The following is a 17343-nucleotide window of genomic DNA, read 5'->3' on the forward strand; positions in this document are numbered from 1 at the left end:
AAAAATTAACAAAACAAAAACGAAACAACAACACACCCCAACCCACACATAAAAAAAAAAAGAGAGAGAGAGAAAAAAAAAGATGGTGAACTTAATTGATAAATACTCTGTGTGTTCTGACTGCTTCACCAACTGGTGGTTCCCGTCTCTCCCTCTCCCTGTTCCCTGAGACAACAGTACTGTAATCAGCCTAGTTAATAACCCTACAATGGTCTCTATTGAAGTGACAGAAGAGTCCCACATCTCTCACTTTAAATCGGAAGCTAGAAATGATTACTCTTAATGAAGCAGGCATGTTGAAAGCAGGGATGGGTGGAAAGCTAGGACTCTTAGGCCAGTTAGCCGGTGGGTACATAGGAAATGTTCATGAGGGAAGTTAAAAGTGCTTCTCCAGTGAACACAAAAATTAGAGAAAAGTAAGGAGTCTTATCATGATAGGAAGAACTGTAGTGGTCTGGAGAGATCAATCAGCCACAACATTCTCTTATACCAAAGTCTAATACAGAGCAAGGCCCCAATTCTCTTCAATTTGAAACTAGCAGTAGTTGGTTTGTGAGGTTTAAGGAAAGAAGCCATCAAGGTGAAGCAGTGAGCTCTGATGTAGAAACCGCAGCAAGTTACCCAGGAGACCTAGCTTAGATAACTGATGAAGGTGGATTTCCTAAACAACAGGTCTTCACTGTAGATCAAACAGCCTCATATTCAAAGAAAATGCCATCTAGGGCTTTCATACATGGAGAGGAGAAGTCAATGACTGGCTTCAAAGAACAGGCTGCCTCTTATGTTAGAGGCTAATGCAGCTAGTGACATTAGGTTGAAGCCAGTGGTCATTTACTAATTTGAAAATCCTAGGGTCCTTAAGAATCACACTAACACCACTCTGCCTGTGTTCTATAAATGAACACCAAAGCCTAGATGATAGCACATCTGTTTACAACAAGGCCTACTGAATTTTTTTTTTAATCTTTATTTTTATGTTGTGCTGAGGATCGAACCCAGCGCCCCATGCATGCCAGGCGAGCAAGCGCACTACTGCTTGAGCCACATGCCCAGCCCCATACTGAATTTTTTTTAATATTTATTTTTTAGTTATAGGTGGACACAATATCTTTATTTTTAATTTTTATGTGGTGCTGAGGATTGAACCCAGAGCCTCATGCATGTGAGGCAAGCGCTCTTCCTCTGAGCCCCAATCCCAGCCCTGAGGCCTACTGAATATTTTAAGCCCACTGTTCAGACTTCCTACTCAGGAAGAAGAAAAAAAAAAAAAGATTCCTTTCAAAATATTACTGGTCACTGACAATGTACCTGGTCAACCTAGAGGACCAATGGAGCTGTATATAAGATTAAAGTTTTCATGCCTGCTAAGACAATATCAATGCTGCAGCCCATGGATAAAGGAATAATTTCAACTTTCACATCTTATCATTTAAGAACTACATTGCTCAATGTACTTGCCATATGTAGTGACTTCTCTGAAGGATCTGGGCAAAGTATATTGAATATCTTCTGGAAAAGATTCATCATTATAGATGTCATTAAGAACATTCATGATTTATGGGAAGAGATCAAAATATTAACATATACAGACCTTTAGTGAAGCTGGATGACTTTAAGGGATTCAAGACTTCAGTGAAGGAAGTGAATGCAGATGTGGTGGAAAGATAATGGAACTAGAATTAGAAATAGAATCTAAAGATGTCGACTGAATTGACGCCATTTCATAATAATTTTTTTTTTTTTTTTTTTGTACTACGGATTGAACCCATGGGACACTTTACCACTAAGCTACATCCCTGTCCTTTTTCTTTTTTTATTTTGAAACAATGTCTCACTAAGTTGCTAAGGCTGACCTCAAACTTGCAATCCTCCTGCCTTGGCGTGATGACAAAACTTTAATGGATGAGGAGCTGTTCCTTATGATTGAGCAAAGAAAGTGGTTTTTTGTGATGGAACCTTCAATGGGGAAGAAGCTGTGAACATTGTTGAAATGGCAACGAAGGATTCAGAGTATTACATAAACCTAGTTGATAAAGCAGTGGCAGAGTTTGAGAAGATTCAGTTCAATTATGAAAGTTCTACTATATATGTAAAATGCTATCAAATAATATCACATAGTTCACAGAAATTTTTGGTGAAAGAACTGCCAAATGATGCAGCAATCTTCTTTGTCTTATTTTAAGAAGCTGCCACAGCCACCTCAACTCTCAATGACCACCAACCTGGATCAATCAGCAGCCACCACATGGCTGAAGGCTCAGATGACTGTTGGCATTTTTTTTTTTAAGCAGTAACATAGTTTTAAATTAAGGTATGAAAATTTTTTTAGACATAATGCTGCTGCACACTTAACAGACTACAGTACAGTATAAACCAATTTTTGTATGTACTAGGAAAGCAAAAATTTCACACCTTGCTTTATTGCAATATTTGTTTCACTGTTGTGGTCTCAAACAGAAACTATGCTATCTCTGAGTTATGCCTGTACATCTTCAGTCTCAAAGTTCTTTTTTTTGGGGGGGGTACTGGGAATTGAACTCAGGGGCACTCAACCACTGAGCCACATCCCAGTCCTATTTTGTGTTTTATTTAGACACAGGGTTTCATAGAGTTGCTTAGCATCTTGCTTTTGCTGAGGCTGGCTTTGAACTCGCAATCCTCCTGCCTCAGCCTCCCGAGCCTCTGGAATTACAGGTATGCCTCACAGCGCCCGGCCTCAAAGTTCTTTAAACTTGTTGATAATGTCCAAAAAGGGAAAGAACTGAGACCCCTGTTGATATGACTGGCACTCCTGTGAGGCCACTGGACTTCCATAATTTGCCATGCTTCCTTCTCTGGTGGCAGAGTCTCAGTGCCTGCTTCAAATGTAACAGAGACTGAGCTCTGTGAGGGCACAAGCTTTCATTATTTATCTCTGGATACAGATACTACAAGCAGCTGGCATTTAACAAACATATTTTTATTAAATGAATAATGTTACCACCCTAAATGAAATCAAGCAGAAAAGAACCCAGGTCATCTGATCATATTGAAACACTGTATACACAGGTACCATGGTACTTTCTCGGCTCCATATTTACACTGCTTTACTCTTAGTCCCATCTATGAGAAGCCTTAATGGCTAAAAATGTGATATTGGAAATGCAATAAGAGAAAAAAGAAGGATAGTAGAAAGACCTGAAATAAGAGAATTCAGAAAATGTAATCTACTCTAAAGAGAGTCCCTTGTTGATTGGGGTTAGTAATCTGTAAGACTGCTATGCTAGGAAGCTTACCAAACTAAAATAAGACAATGATTAGATTCCTCTATTATTAGATTTCCTATTCAAAAAAGAAGAGAGACTGGAATATACTGCTAAAAAAGGGAAAAAAATTAATTGTTAAGAACGCATGCAAATCTTTTTGATATTAAAATTAAAAGCTCTATCAACATGTAATACCAAGACATGAAAAGATGCTTAAGATCTATTAAGGGAAAAAAGAGTAAGTTAAACATAATATGCAGGTTTTGGGTTTTGCTTTAAAAAAATGTTAGCATGTGCACAGAAAATATCTGAGGAAATATAATCTAAGTATTAATAGTACTTAACTCTTGGGGGTAAAATTCTAAAATTATGGCACAGTTTATAATCTTTACTGATTATGGGGGAGAGCACTTTCTACAATTTTTATTTTAGTAATGTTTACATTTTTAAATGAATATATATTACCTTTGTAATAAAAAATGTACAAATAAAACTCAAAAATTTCTTTTATCTCTTTAATAATAATTAAAAAAAGGTCAAAGAGCAGTGTTACCAGTGATCAAAAAGGGTGTTGTGAAACCACCTTCTATGGGACACTAAGGCTCCTTCTCAAAGGGTCTCTGAGAACCAGCACAGCACATGAGGGCAGACAGATCTGCAAATAAATCCCCACTAAACTCCTGAGCTTGAGCATTTGAATTTTAATATTTTATACTTAAGTTCTGTTGCCAATGAGTGTCTGAAAACTTCTAATCTAAAATATGTGTAAATAACTATTTCTGAATGTCCCTCAGCCTTTCCTGGGGTCTGTGCAGGTTCCCCAGAAATGGCAATATGCGTTTTCTCATGTTTCCTGAGCATGATATTTTGGTAGCTAGCTTCTTTAAGCATAAAGTCTGCTACATTTATGAGCTTCCTGAGTACAAGGCCGAGTGCTCTATGTGTAAGGTTCCTCTGTTCAAGAAGGCTAAAGGAGCAGGAAGCCTTCATTCCCTACCATGTGGCTAACCTCTCTCAATCACGGTCTGTTGCCATCCAGAAGCTGGACATTGGAGGTCACCAGAGACTATTTTTTACCATGAATGGGAAGTCAATTAGAAATAGTTCAATGACTTTAAAATAACTTTCTTGAAAGGGGATGCTTTTCTTTCTTTGCAAAATTCTTCTTTCTCATCACTGGTCTTTTTTTCTAAAAGGCTATAGTGAGTGGCTATAAGTCCTTTGCTTTGTTGTTATTGCTGGGTTTTAGAGGGCTCCCATAGACTTTTAAGGTTAGTTGTATTATTCTAGTCTCATCAGTTTAAGAGAAACTTGGATTTCAGAAAATATAAATGAAGGGTTTTAATAAGTGAACTAAATGTCTGCATCCGCTAGAGCATGATTTTTGGAAATCTGAATTTGTTTGGCTACATATTATCTCTAATAATCATGGAAGGTTTTTGAAATTAAATTTCTTTTCTGTTTTGTTTATTCTTCCTGACTCTCACAGTTATATCCTCATCTGGATTCTTATTGGGCCGAAACTAATATGGCGTTTTCTGTTTACTACTTTTAGGCTCCACTGCTTCAGCAAGGAAGCACATCTGTGAACTTCTGCATCAGAACCAGCAGGGGGAGCTCACTTACACAAGAATCTGAAGCCCTTTATAAAGGGATGGTGAGAAAAGCAATTCAACTTGTTTCAGTAAGAATGGGCTTTTTGCATGTTGGAAGGATTATATAATAAGCAACAGGTTATCAACAGTGGTGCTGAGATGAAGAGCCCTTGACAAGGTGTATTTAGAGACAGCCCAGCAACCAGTGCCTCAAGGGCAACACTACCACCCACGGCAGGTGCATATCCTTCCCGTACCTGTTTTTCAAGGCTTGGCTTGCTAAGCTGTACAGTTTGAGGTCCAGCGAGTCTGGTCCCTGGAGTAGCTATCACAATGCTGGTGAGCTGGGCCATGGGGAACGTTTTGGCTATGGTTGCGGTCTGCCCATTGACAACACGGACAGGGTGAATGGAGTTCTGGGATGTGGGGAGGGTTGTCGGGGTAAACTTGGTCAGCATGACAGGCCTCTGGATAAGTTGAGGAGCTGCAAGCATGGGAGGAGGTGCTGGGGCGATAGGAATGTTATTCTGAGCCACAGGCTTGGGTCGAACCTATGGGGGAAAGAGAGAATAATTACTGTATTATTTAAAGATACTTCTCAAGTTGTATAAATCTAAAACATAAAATCTTCTACACTATGTATGTGAAATGGTACTTCATACAATACTTATTAATACTTATTTTCTTATTTTAATTCTTCAGATCTTAGGACAAAATCTTACAAAAGGCCCATTGGCTCACAACAGGACCCAAATGCTACCCTGGAATGTAGTAATTATGGTTCAACTCTCAGCTCCTTCTTGTATAGCATGCTGCTTCTTCAGACAGGGGTCAAAGGCCTGATCCAGAGAAGAGTCCCACACAGAACTTGTGCCAGTAAAGCAATAGTATTGCTAATAGCCTTAATTCACATTCTGAATTTCTTCACATTGATTGGTTAAGTAAACCTCCACTTCTGGCCCTCTAATTCCCTGTTCTTGGCTACTTCTGTCCCATCTTACATGCAAATATTTCTCAGGATTTTGTTCTGGAACCCCTCTTGTTCCCCAATGTCCTCACTCTTCCTAAGACTTTAGTTACCATCCGTGTATTAAAGACTTTCACAGTCTTCTGGTCTTAGAACCAGAAATATTTCCTAAACTTCAGAATCATATTCAACTCCCTGTTAGATAACTCTACTAAGTAAATGGCCTTTTCTTGATAAATAAACTTTGGCATCGGGGCTGCAGTTGTAACTCAGTGCACTTGCCTAGCATGTGTGAGGCACCGGGTTCAGTCCTCAGCACCACATTAAAATAAAGGTACTGTGTCCATGTAAAACTAAACAAAAACAAACAAATTAAAAAAAAAAAAGCTTTAGCATCATTCTTGACACTTCCTACTTCAACTCTACTACCTAAGTAATTTCAAATTTGTCTACTTCTTTCTATCTTCACTGCAACAACAGTAGTTTATGTTTGGACTATTGAAACCAATTTAAAAAAAATATGTATTTAAGCTGGGCACAGTGGTGCAGGCGTATAATCTCAGTGGCTCAGCAGGCTGAGGCAAGAGGATCCTTAAGTTCAAAACCAGCCTCAGCAAGATCCTAAGCAACTTAGTAAGACCCTGTCTCAAAAAAAAAAAAAAAAAAAAAAAAGGCGGGGGATATGGCTCAGTGGTTAAATGCCTTGGGGTTCAATCCCTGGCACCAAAAAAAAAAAAAAAAAGCTAAAAAATATGGAGTCAACCTTACTTAGGTTCAAATCCTGGTTCTAACACTCATAAGCTCTCTAACCTCAGGCAACATTTCTGGTATTTCTAAACCAGTTATATTTCCAACTTTTAAAACTGTGATCAGAACATAAAATCCTTTTCCTTTATGCATCAGAGTTTGATTCACAGTTAATTCTATCTCTAGTTCTGTACCTCCAGAAACCCAATAAGAGTAAGAATACAACTATGTTACCAGGCATGCATGATAAAAAAAGCATTTATTACTGAATCAATAAGGGATAATTAAATTGAACATGGATGGGGAGAATTATATTCAACAGGACACCATGCTTTGGGCTCTCCTAACTGGGTGACTCTCATTAACTTGGACATACCCATTGTGAGGCTCTCGAATGCCATGCCAATGGAACTGTAAACAAGATACATTGGTTCCTGTGGCACATAAGGCTTCTATGCTAGAGTGGCTCTCCTGATGTCCTGGATAAAGACCTCATTTCCTTAAACCTGAACAATCCCTAGATAGCTACAGGAACTTCTATACAGTTGTTGTAGGCACTCCCATTGAAGACAAATGTCTAATGCTGTCTTTTTGGCAAGTGGTTTTTTCTGTCCTGTATCATTTGAAGTATACTACTGTTAAGTGTGGCCAATGATAGTCTAGTCTGTCTAAACAAAAGTTTAGCTTAACTTAAAATAACCCTGAGGTGGGTACCACTGACTTACCTTAGGAAATCCATTTTAAAGTACACACATAAATATCTGTATCTATATAAAACAAAAACTTCATGAAATAAAGTATATAGCATGGGCTATCAACCCACTAAATAGGTTTCACTAATGAGTTATGACCCGATGTTTGAAAAACATAGACTAAGCCTTAGACTGCCTATCTAAAAAAGGAGTAACACTCATATTCACAGGGTTCTTGTGAAGAATGAAATAGACAACCCACATAAAGTGCTTAACATAGAACCTCATATATAACAAAATCCTCTATAATCATTAACTATCATCATTACTGAATTTCCTATCTGTTCTTATACACAGTCTTGATCATTGCTAATCCATTCTCTAAATAGTAGCAAGAAGAAAATTTCTTCTTATTTTTTTGATACTTTTTTAGTTGTAGATGAGCACAATACCTTTACTTACTTACTTACTTATTTGTTTATGAGTACTAGGATTGAACTCAGTGGCACTCAACCACTGTGCCACATCCCCAGCCCTATTTTGTATTTTATTTAGAGACAGGGTCTCACTGAGTAGTGCCTCGCCATTGCTGAGGCTGGCTTTGAACCCATGATCCTCCTATCTCAGCCTCCCCAGCCACTGAGATTACAGGCGTATACCACCACGACTGGCTCACAATATCTTCATTTATTTTTATGTGGTGCTGATGATCGAACCCAGTGCCTCACATGTGATAGGCAAGTGCTCTACCACTGAGCCACAACCCCAGCCTCAAGAGGGAGTTTTCTAAAACATAAAGTTTGATCACATCAAGGCCAGCTTGGGCCACTTAGTGAGGCCCTGCCTCAAAATAAAATCAAAAAGGCTAGGGAAGTTGCTTGAAAAATTCTTTGATGGATCCCAGCTGCCCCTAGAATAAGGCCCAGATTCCTACACAACCTAGAAGGATCCACAGGCTCTGGCCCCAGTGCACTGCTCTAGTCTCATCTCTGGTGTAGATCAGCCCCACTGCCCTCTGTGCTCAGCTATAGCAAAGTTCCTTCGGTCCTCTGAAGCTACATGCACCTATACACTTCAGACGCATGTATACTCTGTCCTCTCCCTGGGACATTTTTATTTTTCCCCCAAAATTTTGTCAAGCTAACTTTACTAGGATTCTAGGTCTCAGATTGAATATCAATTCTTCGAGGAAACCTTAAAGAAACTTTCTCTACTGCTCTTGAGAATGGGCTGGGTGTTCCTCCCACATACTCTCAGTCTACTCTATACTTCCCGTAACAGACACTGTAATTGCCTGTAAATGTCTCTGAAGCTCTTTAAGAGCAGAGAACCCTCTGTCTTAAAAACTGGCATATCTATAGCGCTTAGTACAGTGTTTGCTACCCAAGATATTTATTAAATATTTATCTGATAAATGACTGAAATCATCTTATCTCATGTTAGCACTGTCCAATCTCTCTCAAGAGGCTATTTGTAAATCATTTATGCCACTGATCACAAAATTCCTTTCTTCCTTTTTAGTTTTTAGTACTGAGGATTGAACCTAGGGCCAGGCAAATGCTAGGTAAGCACTCTATATTACTAAGCTACATCCCCAGCCCTTTTGATTTTATTTTGAGATAGGTTCTCACCACGTTGCCCAGGCTAGCCTTGAATTTGCGATCCTCTCGCTTCAGCCTCCTGAGTAACTGGGATTATAGGTGTGTACCAGAGCATCAGGTTACATAACTCCTTTCTTTTCTCTCTTAGCCTGAAAGGTAGGGCCTCAGTTTTACCCTTTCTATTGGGCAAGTCAATGTCCTCAAGAGTCAGATAGGTAATCCTGACACTCTGCCTTGAAAATGGTGATGGGCAGTCAAATTGCTAAAAGAACACTCAGGAAAAATATGAGCAAGCAGAGCTGTGTGAGCCTGGGCAGAAAGTACCCTAGGCATACCCCTTCCTACATCTTATAATAAAACTTGGCCTTTAATTATGATATGCAATATCATCACTTCTAGAGTAGAACTGAATGGTTTCCACTGGTTAGTTTGGCTGTCCTTCCCACTTTCATTTGCAAAAGGAAAACAAAAGTGGTAACTGTATTCTTTCTTCACCGCCAGGCAGGTTTTAGCTAAATTATAAAGTTTATAATGGTGTTGTTGTTTATTTATTTCTTATTTTGCTGGGGACTGAATCCAGGGCCTTGTGCATGCTGGGTAAGTACTCTAGCACTGAGCTAGCCCCCATCCCCTAGCCTAATGATGTAATTTTTTTTTAATGGACACAGTACCTTAATTTTGTTTATTTATTTTTATGAGGTGCTGAGAATTAAACTCAGTGTCTCACACATGCTAGGCAAGTGCCCTACCACTGAGCCACAACTCCAGCCCTAATGATTGTAATCTTAATTGTTTTGAATTTAGGAAAATTTCCTTTTCCTTCACTTCTCTCTTCTACTGCATATGGTCACTGCTAATAAACCATGATAAAAAAAAAAATAAGATTCCTCCTGGTAGAGAAACTGGCAGAATTTTTTGCTAAGTGGAATCTGAATGCAGCTGAATTGGTAAGCCTGCTTACAGGCTGCTTAGAAAAGGCCCATGAGGGCAAATGAATTAAACAGACACTTCTCAAAAAGAAGAAATACAAATGGTCAAAAAATATGAAAAAATGTTCAACATCATTAGCAACTAGGGAAATGCAAATCGAAACTACACTGAGATTTCATCTCACACTGGTAAGAATGGCAGTCATCAAGAATACAATCTATAATAAATGCTGGAGAGGATGTGGGGGAAAAAGGGGACATTTTTACACTGTTGGTGGGACTTTAAACTAGTATACCCACAAAACAGTATGGAGACTCGACTAGGCATGGAATCACCATATGACTCAGCTATACCACTCCTTGGTATTTAACCTAAAGAATAAAGTCATCATACTACAGTGATACATGCATACCTATTTTATAGCAGCACAACTCACAATTGCCAAACTACGAAACCAGTCAAGGATTCCATCAACAGATGAATGGATAAAGAAAATATGGTGTACACATTGGTGTTTTATCCAGCCATAAAGAAAAATAAAATTATGTCATTTGTAAGAAAATGGATGAAACTAGAGACCATTATGTTAAGTGAAATATGGTCAAACTTAGAAAGTCAACAGTCATTATGTTTTCTCTGATAAAGTGGAGAGGGTGGCTTCTCATGAAAATCAAAGGGAGATCAGTAAAGTAGACGAAAGGGATCTGGGGAGGGAGGGGAGAAATGGTATAGAGTGATTTTAGTCAAATTATATTCTTATACTGAGTGCATGTACAAATATTTAACAACAAATCTCATCATTATATACAACTATTATACGCCAATAAAAAATGTAGAGAAAAAGGAAAAAAAAAAAGTCCCATCAGGACTTGTGTCCTACCTAACCCATTACCAGCTTCTCACTGGCTTACTCACCTGTGGGAGAAAGTTTGGACGTGGAGTGAGTCTGGGAGGAGGGATAAACTGCGGTACTTTGATGGGCTGAGGAGGGGTTGCTTGAACCTGCTAAAAAAACGGGAAAGACAAATGAATCAGAAAGAAAAATCATAATTCAATATCAAAGCGAGACATTCTTCTCTGGATTAGACAACATTTTCTACGAGCTTTCACTGTAAAGTTAACCACTTGAATTAACACTGCATCAGGAGACTTTTCTCTCTCACACCTGTACATTTTATGCCATAACATGAACTAATACACCTCTGTTTCCTCACAGCTCAAGTGGAACAGAGCAAGCTCACCATTCTTACATGACTTCCTCTGATACTCAAGAACTCTTGCACTTTCATATTTTAAAAGTTAAGACTGGATCCAAAGTAAAATCAAACTTGTGGACTGGCCAAATGGGCTTTTTCCTGATGGAAGAGCCGTATCCAACAGTGAACACTAAGTGGCTTTATTCCTATAGAGGATTTCTTAACTCTCAGCATCTAACTGAGTGAGCTGGTTGCTTCTCTAGGCCTGGGTAAATGGCAAAGCTCCACTTTGTTGCTCTCTAGTTTCACTAGTCATTGGTCATTCTTCAAAAGCCACCAAGAGCTCATAACTGCCATCTTAAGGAAAGAATTCTGTCAAAATTTGGATATAGTTCCTCCAAGTTTCTGAAAATATTAGTTTCTAAATGGTTTAATCTTAGAAACCTCATGAACAATTCCTGTTCAAGTACTTCCTTAAAGGGATCCCACTCAACCCCTGCCACAGAACTTGGCTACTCATGTTAATTTGTGAATATCTTGAATATTTTTCATGTGCCCCAACCAACTCCCAAACTCTGTTTGTGTTCAATTTAAAGGAGAGTAAATTAAGAGAATTTAGTAGGGAATTTTCTCTAAAGTAGCAATAATAAACAAGAGAGTTTAAATACTCAAGTTGCACAGGAAGGACAGTGGATAGAATGGAGGGACAGATAAATGAAACAGCATATATGCCTTCATGAAGGAAACTTTTCCCTGAAAATTAGGTCATACTTTGACCACAGATAATGTGCTTAATTTGGTCCTTGGTGTCAAGACACCTCTACAGTTAACTGGAAAAAACTGTGGGAATGCTATATTGTCCCATCAGGTTCTAAGGGGAATTTGGCATGCCGGAGGGATCGGAGCTCTAGCAGGAGCTAAAATGGATTACTCTACAAATACGTATCCTGAACCCTCTTAACATGGGTACATGAGTAGCAGCTGCTGGCTTACCAGAGTGACTGTGTTTTTTGCCACAATTTGGACAGCCTCTGCCCCAGGCCCAGTGACCTTACTAGACGTCTGGAGGTTGACTGGTGTGTTCTGCACATCAGTGCTGAGCACAGCCTTCTGACTGTTGATGGCGGTCACCATAGCAATGGTAGGTCTCTGGCCCACAACAGAGGCAGGCATGGTCGCAGTTGCTGCTTTCAAGACGAGAGGTAGTGTCTTTGTGGTAATCATAGAAGCTGTAGTTACAGTCTTCTAGGAGACATGGAAAACAGATATTAGGACACGGAAATGTGATCCAACTAAACAATATGCTACTGAACTCCAAAAGAAAATAAAGCAATAATTCTCATACTTAATCAAGTTTCTAGTATCACAACATTTCTCTTGTGTACATAGAGTACACAGCTCACTACGGGGAAAGAATTCTCCAGCTTGCTGGAATTCACAAATTAGTGTTATTTGTAAATGGGCAAGCTCACTCTAATAACTGTAGACTAATATGGCAGAGAGGGTTTCTGGACACAGAATATGAGTGTACTTATTTCTTCTAGTCTAATTCTTTGGTCGAAATCAATGAATTTACATATAGGATGCAAATAATGGGAAACATATCCTCTCTATCCCTAACTGCTATAATCTTACCAATATGAAGAAAGTCATCATATAATTCTGGCTTTCTGTCCCTTGTGACACAAAGGCTGGGGGAAAGAGACAGTGTCTTGTCTTTCTTTTTTGAGTGTCACCCTGGAGAGGCAGAAAATCCCAAATTCCACATAATGAAACATTAACCAACTAGTATAGGAAATACTAGTTCTTAATACCAAAGGGATATGAGTCCCTACCTATAATCTTTTCTCCAGAGAACTGCTACAAAACTGATCAAAGATTCACTGAAATGTGACAAGGCCGAAACAAACACCTGAGTTTCAAAAAGCCTTTGAGATCAGAGGATGAGCTGAAGTGAGAGGACTTGACTGATGCTCCATAAGTGCTATTGCAGCTTTGAAGCTATATTTTTCTAGATTTTTTTACTAGAATAATTACAAGTGTCAGTTACAAAACAAGAAAACAGAAACATGCTCATTACACGGCACACGTCTATCTTGTGCTACCAGTCACTTGAGATGCAGACATTTCAGGAACATGAAAATGTATCTGGTCCAACTTGTTGGTTCTGATATTATTCTACCATTTCTTCTTACTCTCCATTTGTACACTTTGGTAGCTACAGGCCACATGTTGATATTAAATTTAAATTAAAACTAAAACATCAATTCCTCATTTGCACTAGCCAATTTTCCAGTGTTCAAAAGCCACATGTGGCTAGTGGCTACCAAGGTGAACAGTGGGGACAGACAGTATTTCCAAAACTGCAGAAAGTTGTGTTGGATGGTACTGCTCTGGACCAGGGATAAGTACTCTTACTCTCCTTGAAACATACTCAGACAACTTCCCTTTTTATGAAATTCCATTTCTGTGTCTATAAGTACCTGTGTATTATTATTGTTTGGTTGTAGATGATTATTTCTCTTTCTGGCACATGCACGCATAATGCACATGTTTCTTTTTTTCTTTTAACCAAAAAATTTAATGATCTGGCCTCCTCTATCCCATATAGCTTAGTCAGCAATTCTCATTAACTCTCTCTCTCTCTCTCTCCCTTTTTTTTTTTTTGTTTCTCATTAACTCTTATAATTAAAATCACCTGAGTCTTTGTTTCCACTTCTCCAAGGCAATAACAAGACTGCCTCAACTCTTAGTGCCACTGTCTGCTCCAATGTGAAATAAAGAGTATTTGGGGGTATCAGGTCATTACTTTCTATCAGTGATGAAAACCAAATTAAAGCTGGATGCCATGAATCATTAGAAATGTTACAGTAGCATATCATCAACAACTGACCAGCTTTTGTTGATTTTTAAAAAAAATATTTATTTTTAGTTGTAGGTGGATACAATATCTTTATTTCATTTTTAAGTGGTACTGAGGATTGAACCCAGTGCCTCACATGTGCTAGGTGAGCACTCTACCACTGAGCCACAACCCCAGCCCCAATACCAGCTATCTGTAATAAGAGTTTTAAACAGTGCAATTTTAGCACTACCTGTCAATTTTAAATGTTTAAATACAAAGAATTTTTGAAGTGGAGAGCAAGTCACACCAAATGCCATTCAATCCTACTGCTACTATGGGTCGTGGAAACAGCTCTGGACAGCCGAACCTGACATGGCTTTTAAAAACAGTTGGCATACTGTCACTGTAAGAGTTCGAAGTACTTTTTTTTTTTTTTTTGGACACACTCTTGGTTCAGGTAAATCATTATCAACATTTTGAATAATAGCCCTAAACTGATTACTCTAGAAAATACTTAATAAAACCACAAACCTTCCTGACTATGTACACACCTCCCATTAACCCAATGCTTAAATAACACTGAAATCTAATGAGTGTGTTCACATCTTTGCTTTATAAATATTTGGTTGTGCCTGATTTCACTACACATATTTCAGTGTCTATAAAATTCCATATATTCTATGCCTCAATGAAAATATCTAAAAGTATATATTAGCTAACCATTTATTGACACCAACACATAGGTCTCCTTAGATTTTTTTACTCTTGGCCTGGTGGTTACTCTAGTTCAAATATTAGGGAACAGAAAACTAGCTCTTCATTAGGATTAGATAGAAAGAGAATCTGTAACTTTGAAATCCAAGCCTAATGAAAACATCTGAATTGTTTTGGCAAGAGGAGGAGAAAATGCAAAGCAAAAAAGTGTCTGATAACAAAGAAATTGAGTTTTTAAGGAAGCTGTGATTAGTCCTTGGCTAGCTAATGCTGTCCATATCTGATCATCTTCATGAGGGTAGTACTTACTGCACAGTTTTCATAAAGAATTTTTAAATTTTGAGAAAACCCCAAATTGCATGAGCCAGAAGTTAATGCAGAAAAACAGGGTAATTAACACCAACAACAAAATCCCTTTTGTTTATTTATTTTGCTAAGTTATTGTTATTTACTTGCAAAATATGAAGTACTGATTAAAAACTCCAAAGTATGCATCAGAACTTAGAGAAATTATTACTATGGGTTTTTAGTAACCTTCATAACTATTTTAGATAGTTTGCTTAATTTTGAGTGGAAATTCACTGTTGTGCACCCAAACAGCCACAGAAAGGAACCTCCCTCTCCTTTGTAAGTGTTTACATTGTTTCATTGTATTAACTGCATTCTTCTTTATTGTTTTGTATTATTAAAAATGAAAGTATTGTGAATGTAGGTCAAAGGGCATACCTGTATTCAAGTATTCTATTCTTTTTCTGTATATGGGAAAAAATTTTAAAACATATGAGTTGGAGTTAACTACATAAAAGGAACTGGTCCTACCCCTTCCTGCAACAAGATTTCCTCATTGCTTCCTTTATGCTTTGGTACATGATCATCACTTGGCTTAGAAAAAAAATACCCCCTAACAGACAATAAAAAACCTTCTCCTGGTGGCTGGACACAGTGGCGCACACCTGTAATCCCAGTAGCTTGGGAGACCTAGACAGGACGAGCACAAGTTCAAAGCCAGCCTCAGCAAAATGAGGAGCTAAGCAACTCAGTGAGACCCTATCTCTAAATAAAATACAAAATAGGGCTGGGGATATGGTTCAGTGGTTGAGTGCCCCTGGTTTCAATCCCCAGTACCCGTCCCCCCTCCAAAAAAAAAAAAAATCTTCTCCTGGTGCAGTGCAGTGGTGCACTCTGGTTAGCTAATCAGAAGGCTGAGGCAGGAGAACAGCAAATTCCAAGCTAGCCTAAGCAAGGGAGACCTTGACTCAAAATAAAAAATTTTAAAAAGGGCTGGGGATGTAGCTCAGTGGTAAAGGGCCCCTGAGTTCAATCCCTAGTACTGCAAAAACAAATAAAAATTCTTTTCTTCCTAGCATCTTTTCCCTGCTCACTCTGATCACTACTTAGTAGTTATTCCTTTCTGAAGTTACATATTTAATATATGCCATATATAACCTCCCATTTTTCTTTGCCCCTGTTATTACTTTACTATGACTGCCAAAATGCCCAGCTTGGGTCATACAGTTGAGACTTCCACAATAAGCCAGCCCCTTTCTGGCTTTTCTAGCCTCATCTTCCTGGAATCTATGCTCCCACCACACCAGCCTACTTGCTATTCCCAAGGTATGCATTTACTTCTCTGACTCCACACTTCTGTTCACACTATTCTCTATACTTCTCTTCTCTCCCCTGTGCTCCATCATCACTGAAATCCCATTCACCGGCTGAGGCCCTGCTCAAATGCCACCTCCTTTAAGGAGCATTTTCTGATTCCTGTAAGATTACTCTGTTCTCTGTATTTTTTACAGCTTTTCACTAGTACTTTTCTTCTTATTAGCAGTTTATGTCTTTCTTTTGCTCTATAAATGTTTTTGGTTCTTGAAAACAGAAACTATCTTACTTGTGAATCTACTCTTCATGCTACCTAGCACAGCTTGCACATAATAGGATTCAATAAATATTTACAGAATAAATGAAGATGAATTATCAGAACGTTCCAGATTCTTGGCAGGGACCACTGCTCTTTGTAATGCCAGAATCTATTACACAGAGAGCAGTCAATAAATATGAATGACAGTTTAATGTAAAGTCAAATCACCCAAATCAAAAATCTTGAGGATCCTTTGGGTTTTAACATTAAATCTTTGAATTAAACAAAATAAAACCATGGTTAGCTAATCAGGCAGGCTACCAAATGGAGAGATGTCATACAACACTATTTTGAAGATACTCCTGGACCTCTCACCATCCATCGTCCCAAAGCAGCACAGAACTCAGGTGACCAGGGAAGGAAATAGTTATTATAAGTATTTTAGAAATATTCCCTGATTTGTATCACATGGTAAGTTACTCGAAGAGAAAGTTTCCATGAATTAAGACAGAAAACTCCTATGCATGAGGTAACGACAAATTCTACCACATTCTTTCCATGTAAATACTCTCTGATCCACTAAACTTTTGGAAAGAGAAAAACCTAACCCAACTCTGTTTAAGACTCCCAACGAGTGTTTGCCTCACGTGTACAAGGCCCTGGGTTCAATCCCCAGCACCACAAAAAAGCAAAAACAAAGAAAATACTCCAAACGAAAGTCAGGCTATAAGCATTCTTTTAGAAATGACACAAGTCCTGGTTGGGAGCTTTTTTGGGGGGTACTGGGAACTAAATCCAGGGGTATTCTACAATTGAGTTACATACCCTGTCCCTTTTATTTTGAAACAAGTCTCACTAGTTGTCCAGACTATCCTCAAACTTGTGATCCTCCTGCTTCAGCTTCCTGAGTAGCTGGGATTATACATGAGTGCCACTGAACTGGCTAACAT

The 17343-nt window shown here is 38.5% G+C and overlaps 1 protein-coding gene across 25 annotated transcripts in view; it reads right to left on the reverse strand.

The window, feature by feature from the left end:
* Positions 1 to 17343, reverse strand: part of Phf21a (PHD finger protein 21A) — a 188905-nt gene that overhangs the window by 37245 nt on the left and 134317 nt on the right. For 18 of the 25 annotated variants that reach the window (XM_048788674.1, XM_048788673.1, XM_048788671.1 and 15 more), the window contains 3 exons: positions 11967 to 12218; positions 10693 to 10782; positions 5098 to 5391 (listed from right to left, as the gene is read on the reverse strand). In XM_048788674.1, the coding sequence (XP_048644631.1) occupies positions 5098 to 5391; positions 10693 to 10782; positions 11967 to 12218 (636 nt within the window). The remainder of the gene's footprint in view (positions 1 to 5097; positions 5392 to 10692; positions 10783 to 11966; positions 12219 to 17343) is intronic. The other 7 variants (XM_015477828.2, XM_015477827.2, XM_048788683.1 and 4 more) reach the window with 2 other exon arrangements.

The sequence above is a fragment of the Marmota marmota genome, unplaced genomic scaffold (assembly GCF_001458135.2).
Source record: "Marmota marmota marmota unplaced genomic scaffold, marMar, whole genome shotgun sequence".
NCBI classification, from domain to species: domain Eukaryota; kingdom Metazoa; phylum Chordata; class Mammalia; order Rodentia; family Sciuridae; genus Marmota; species Marmota marmota.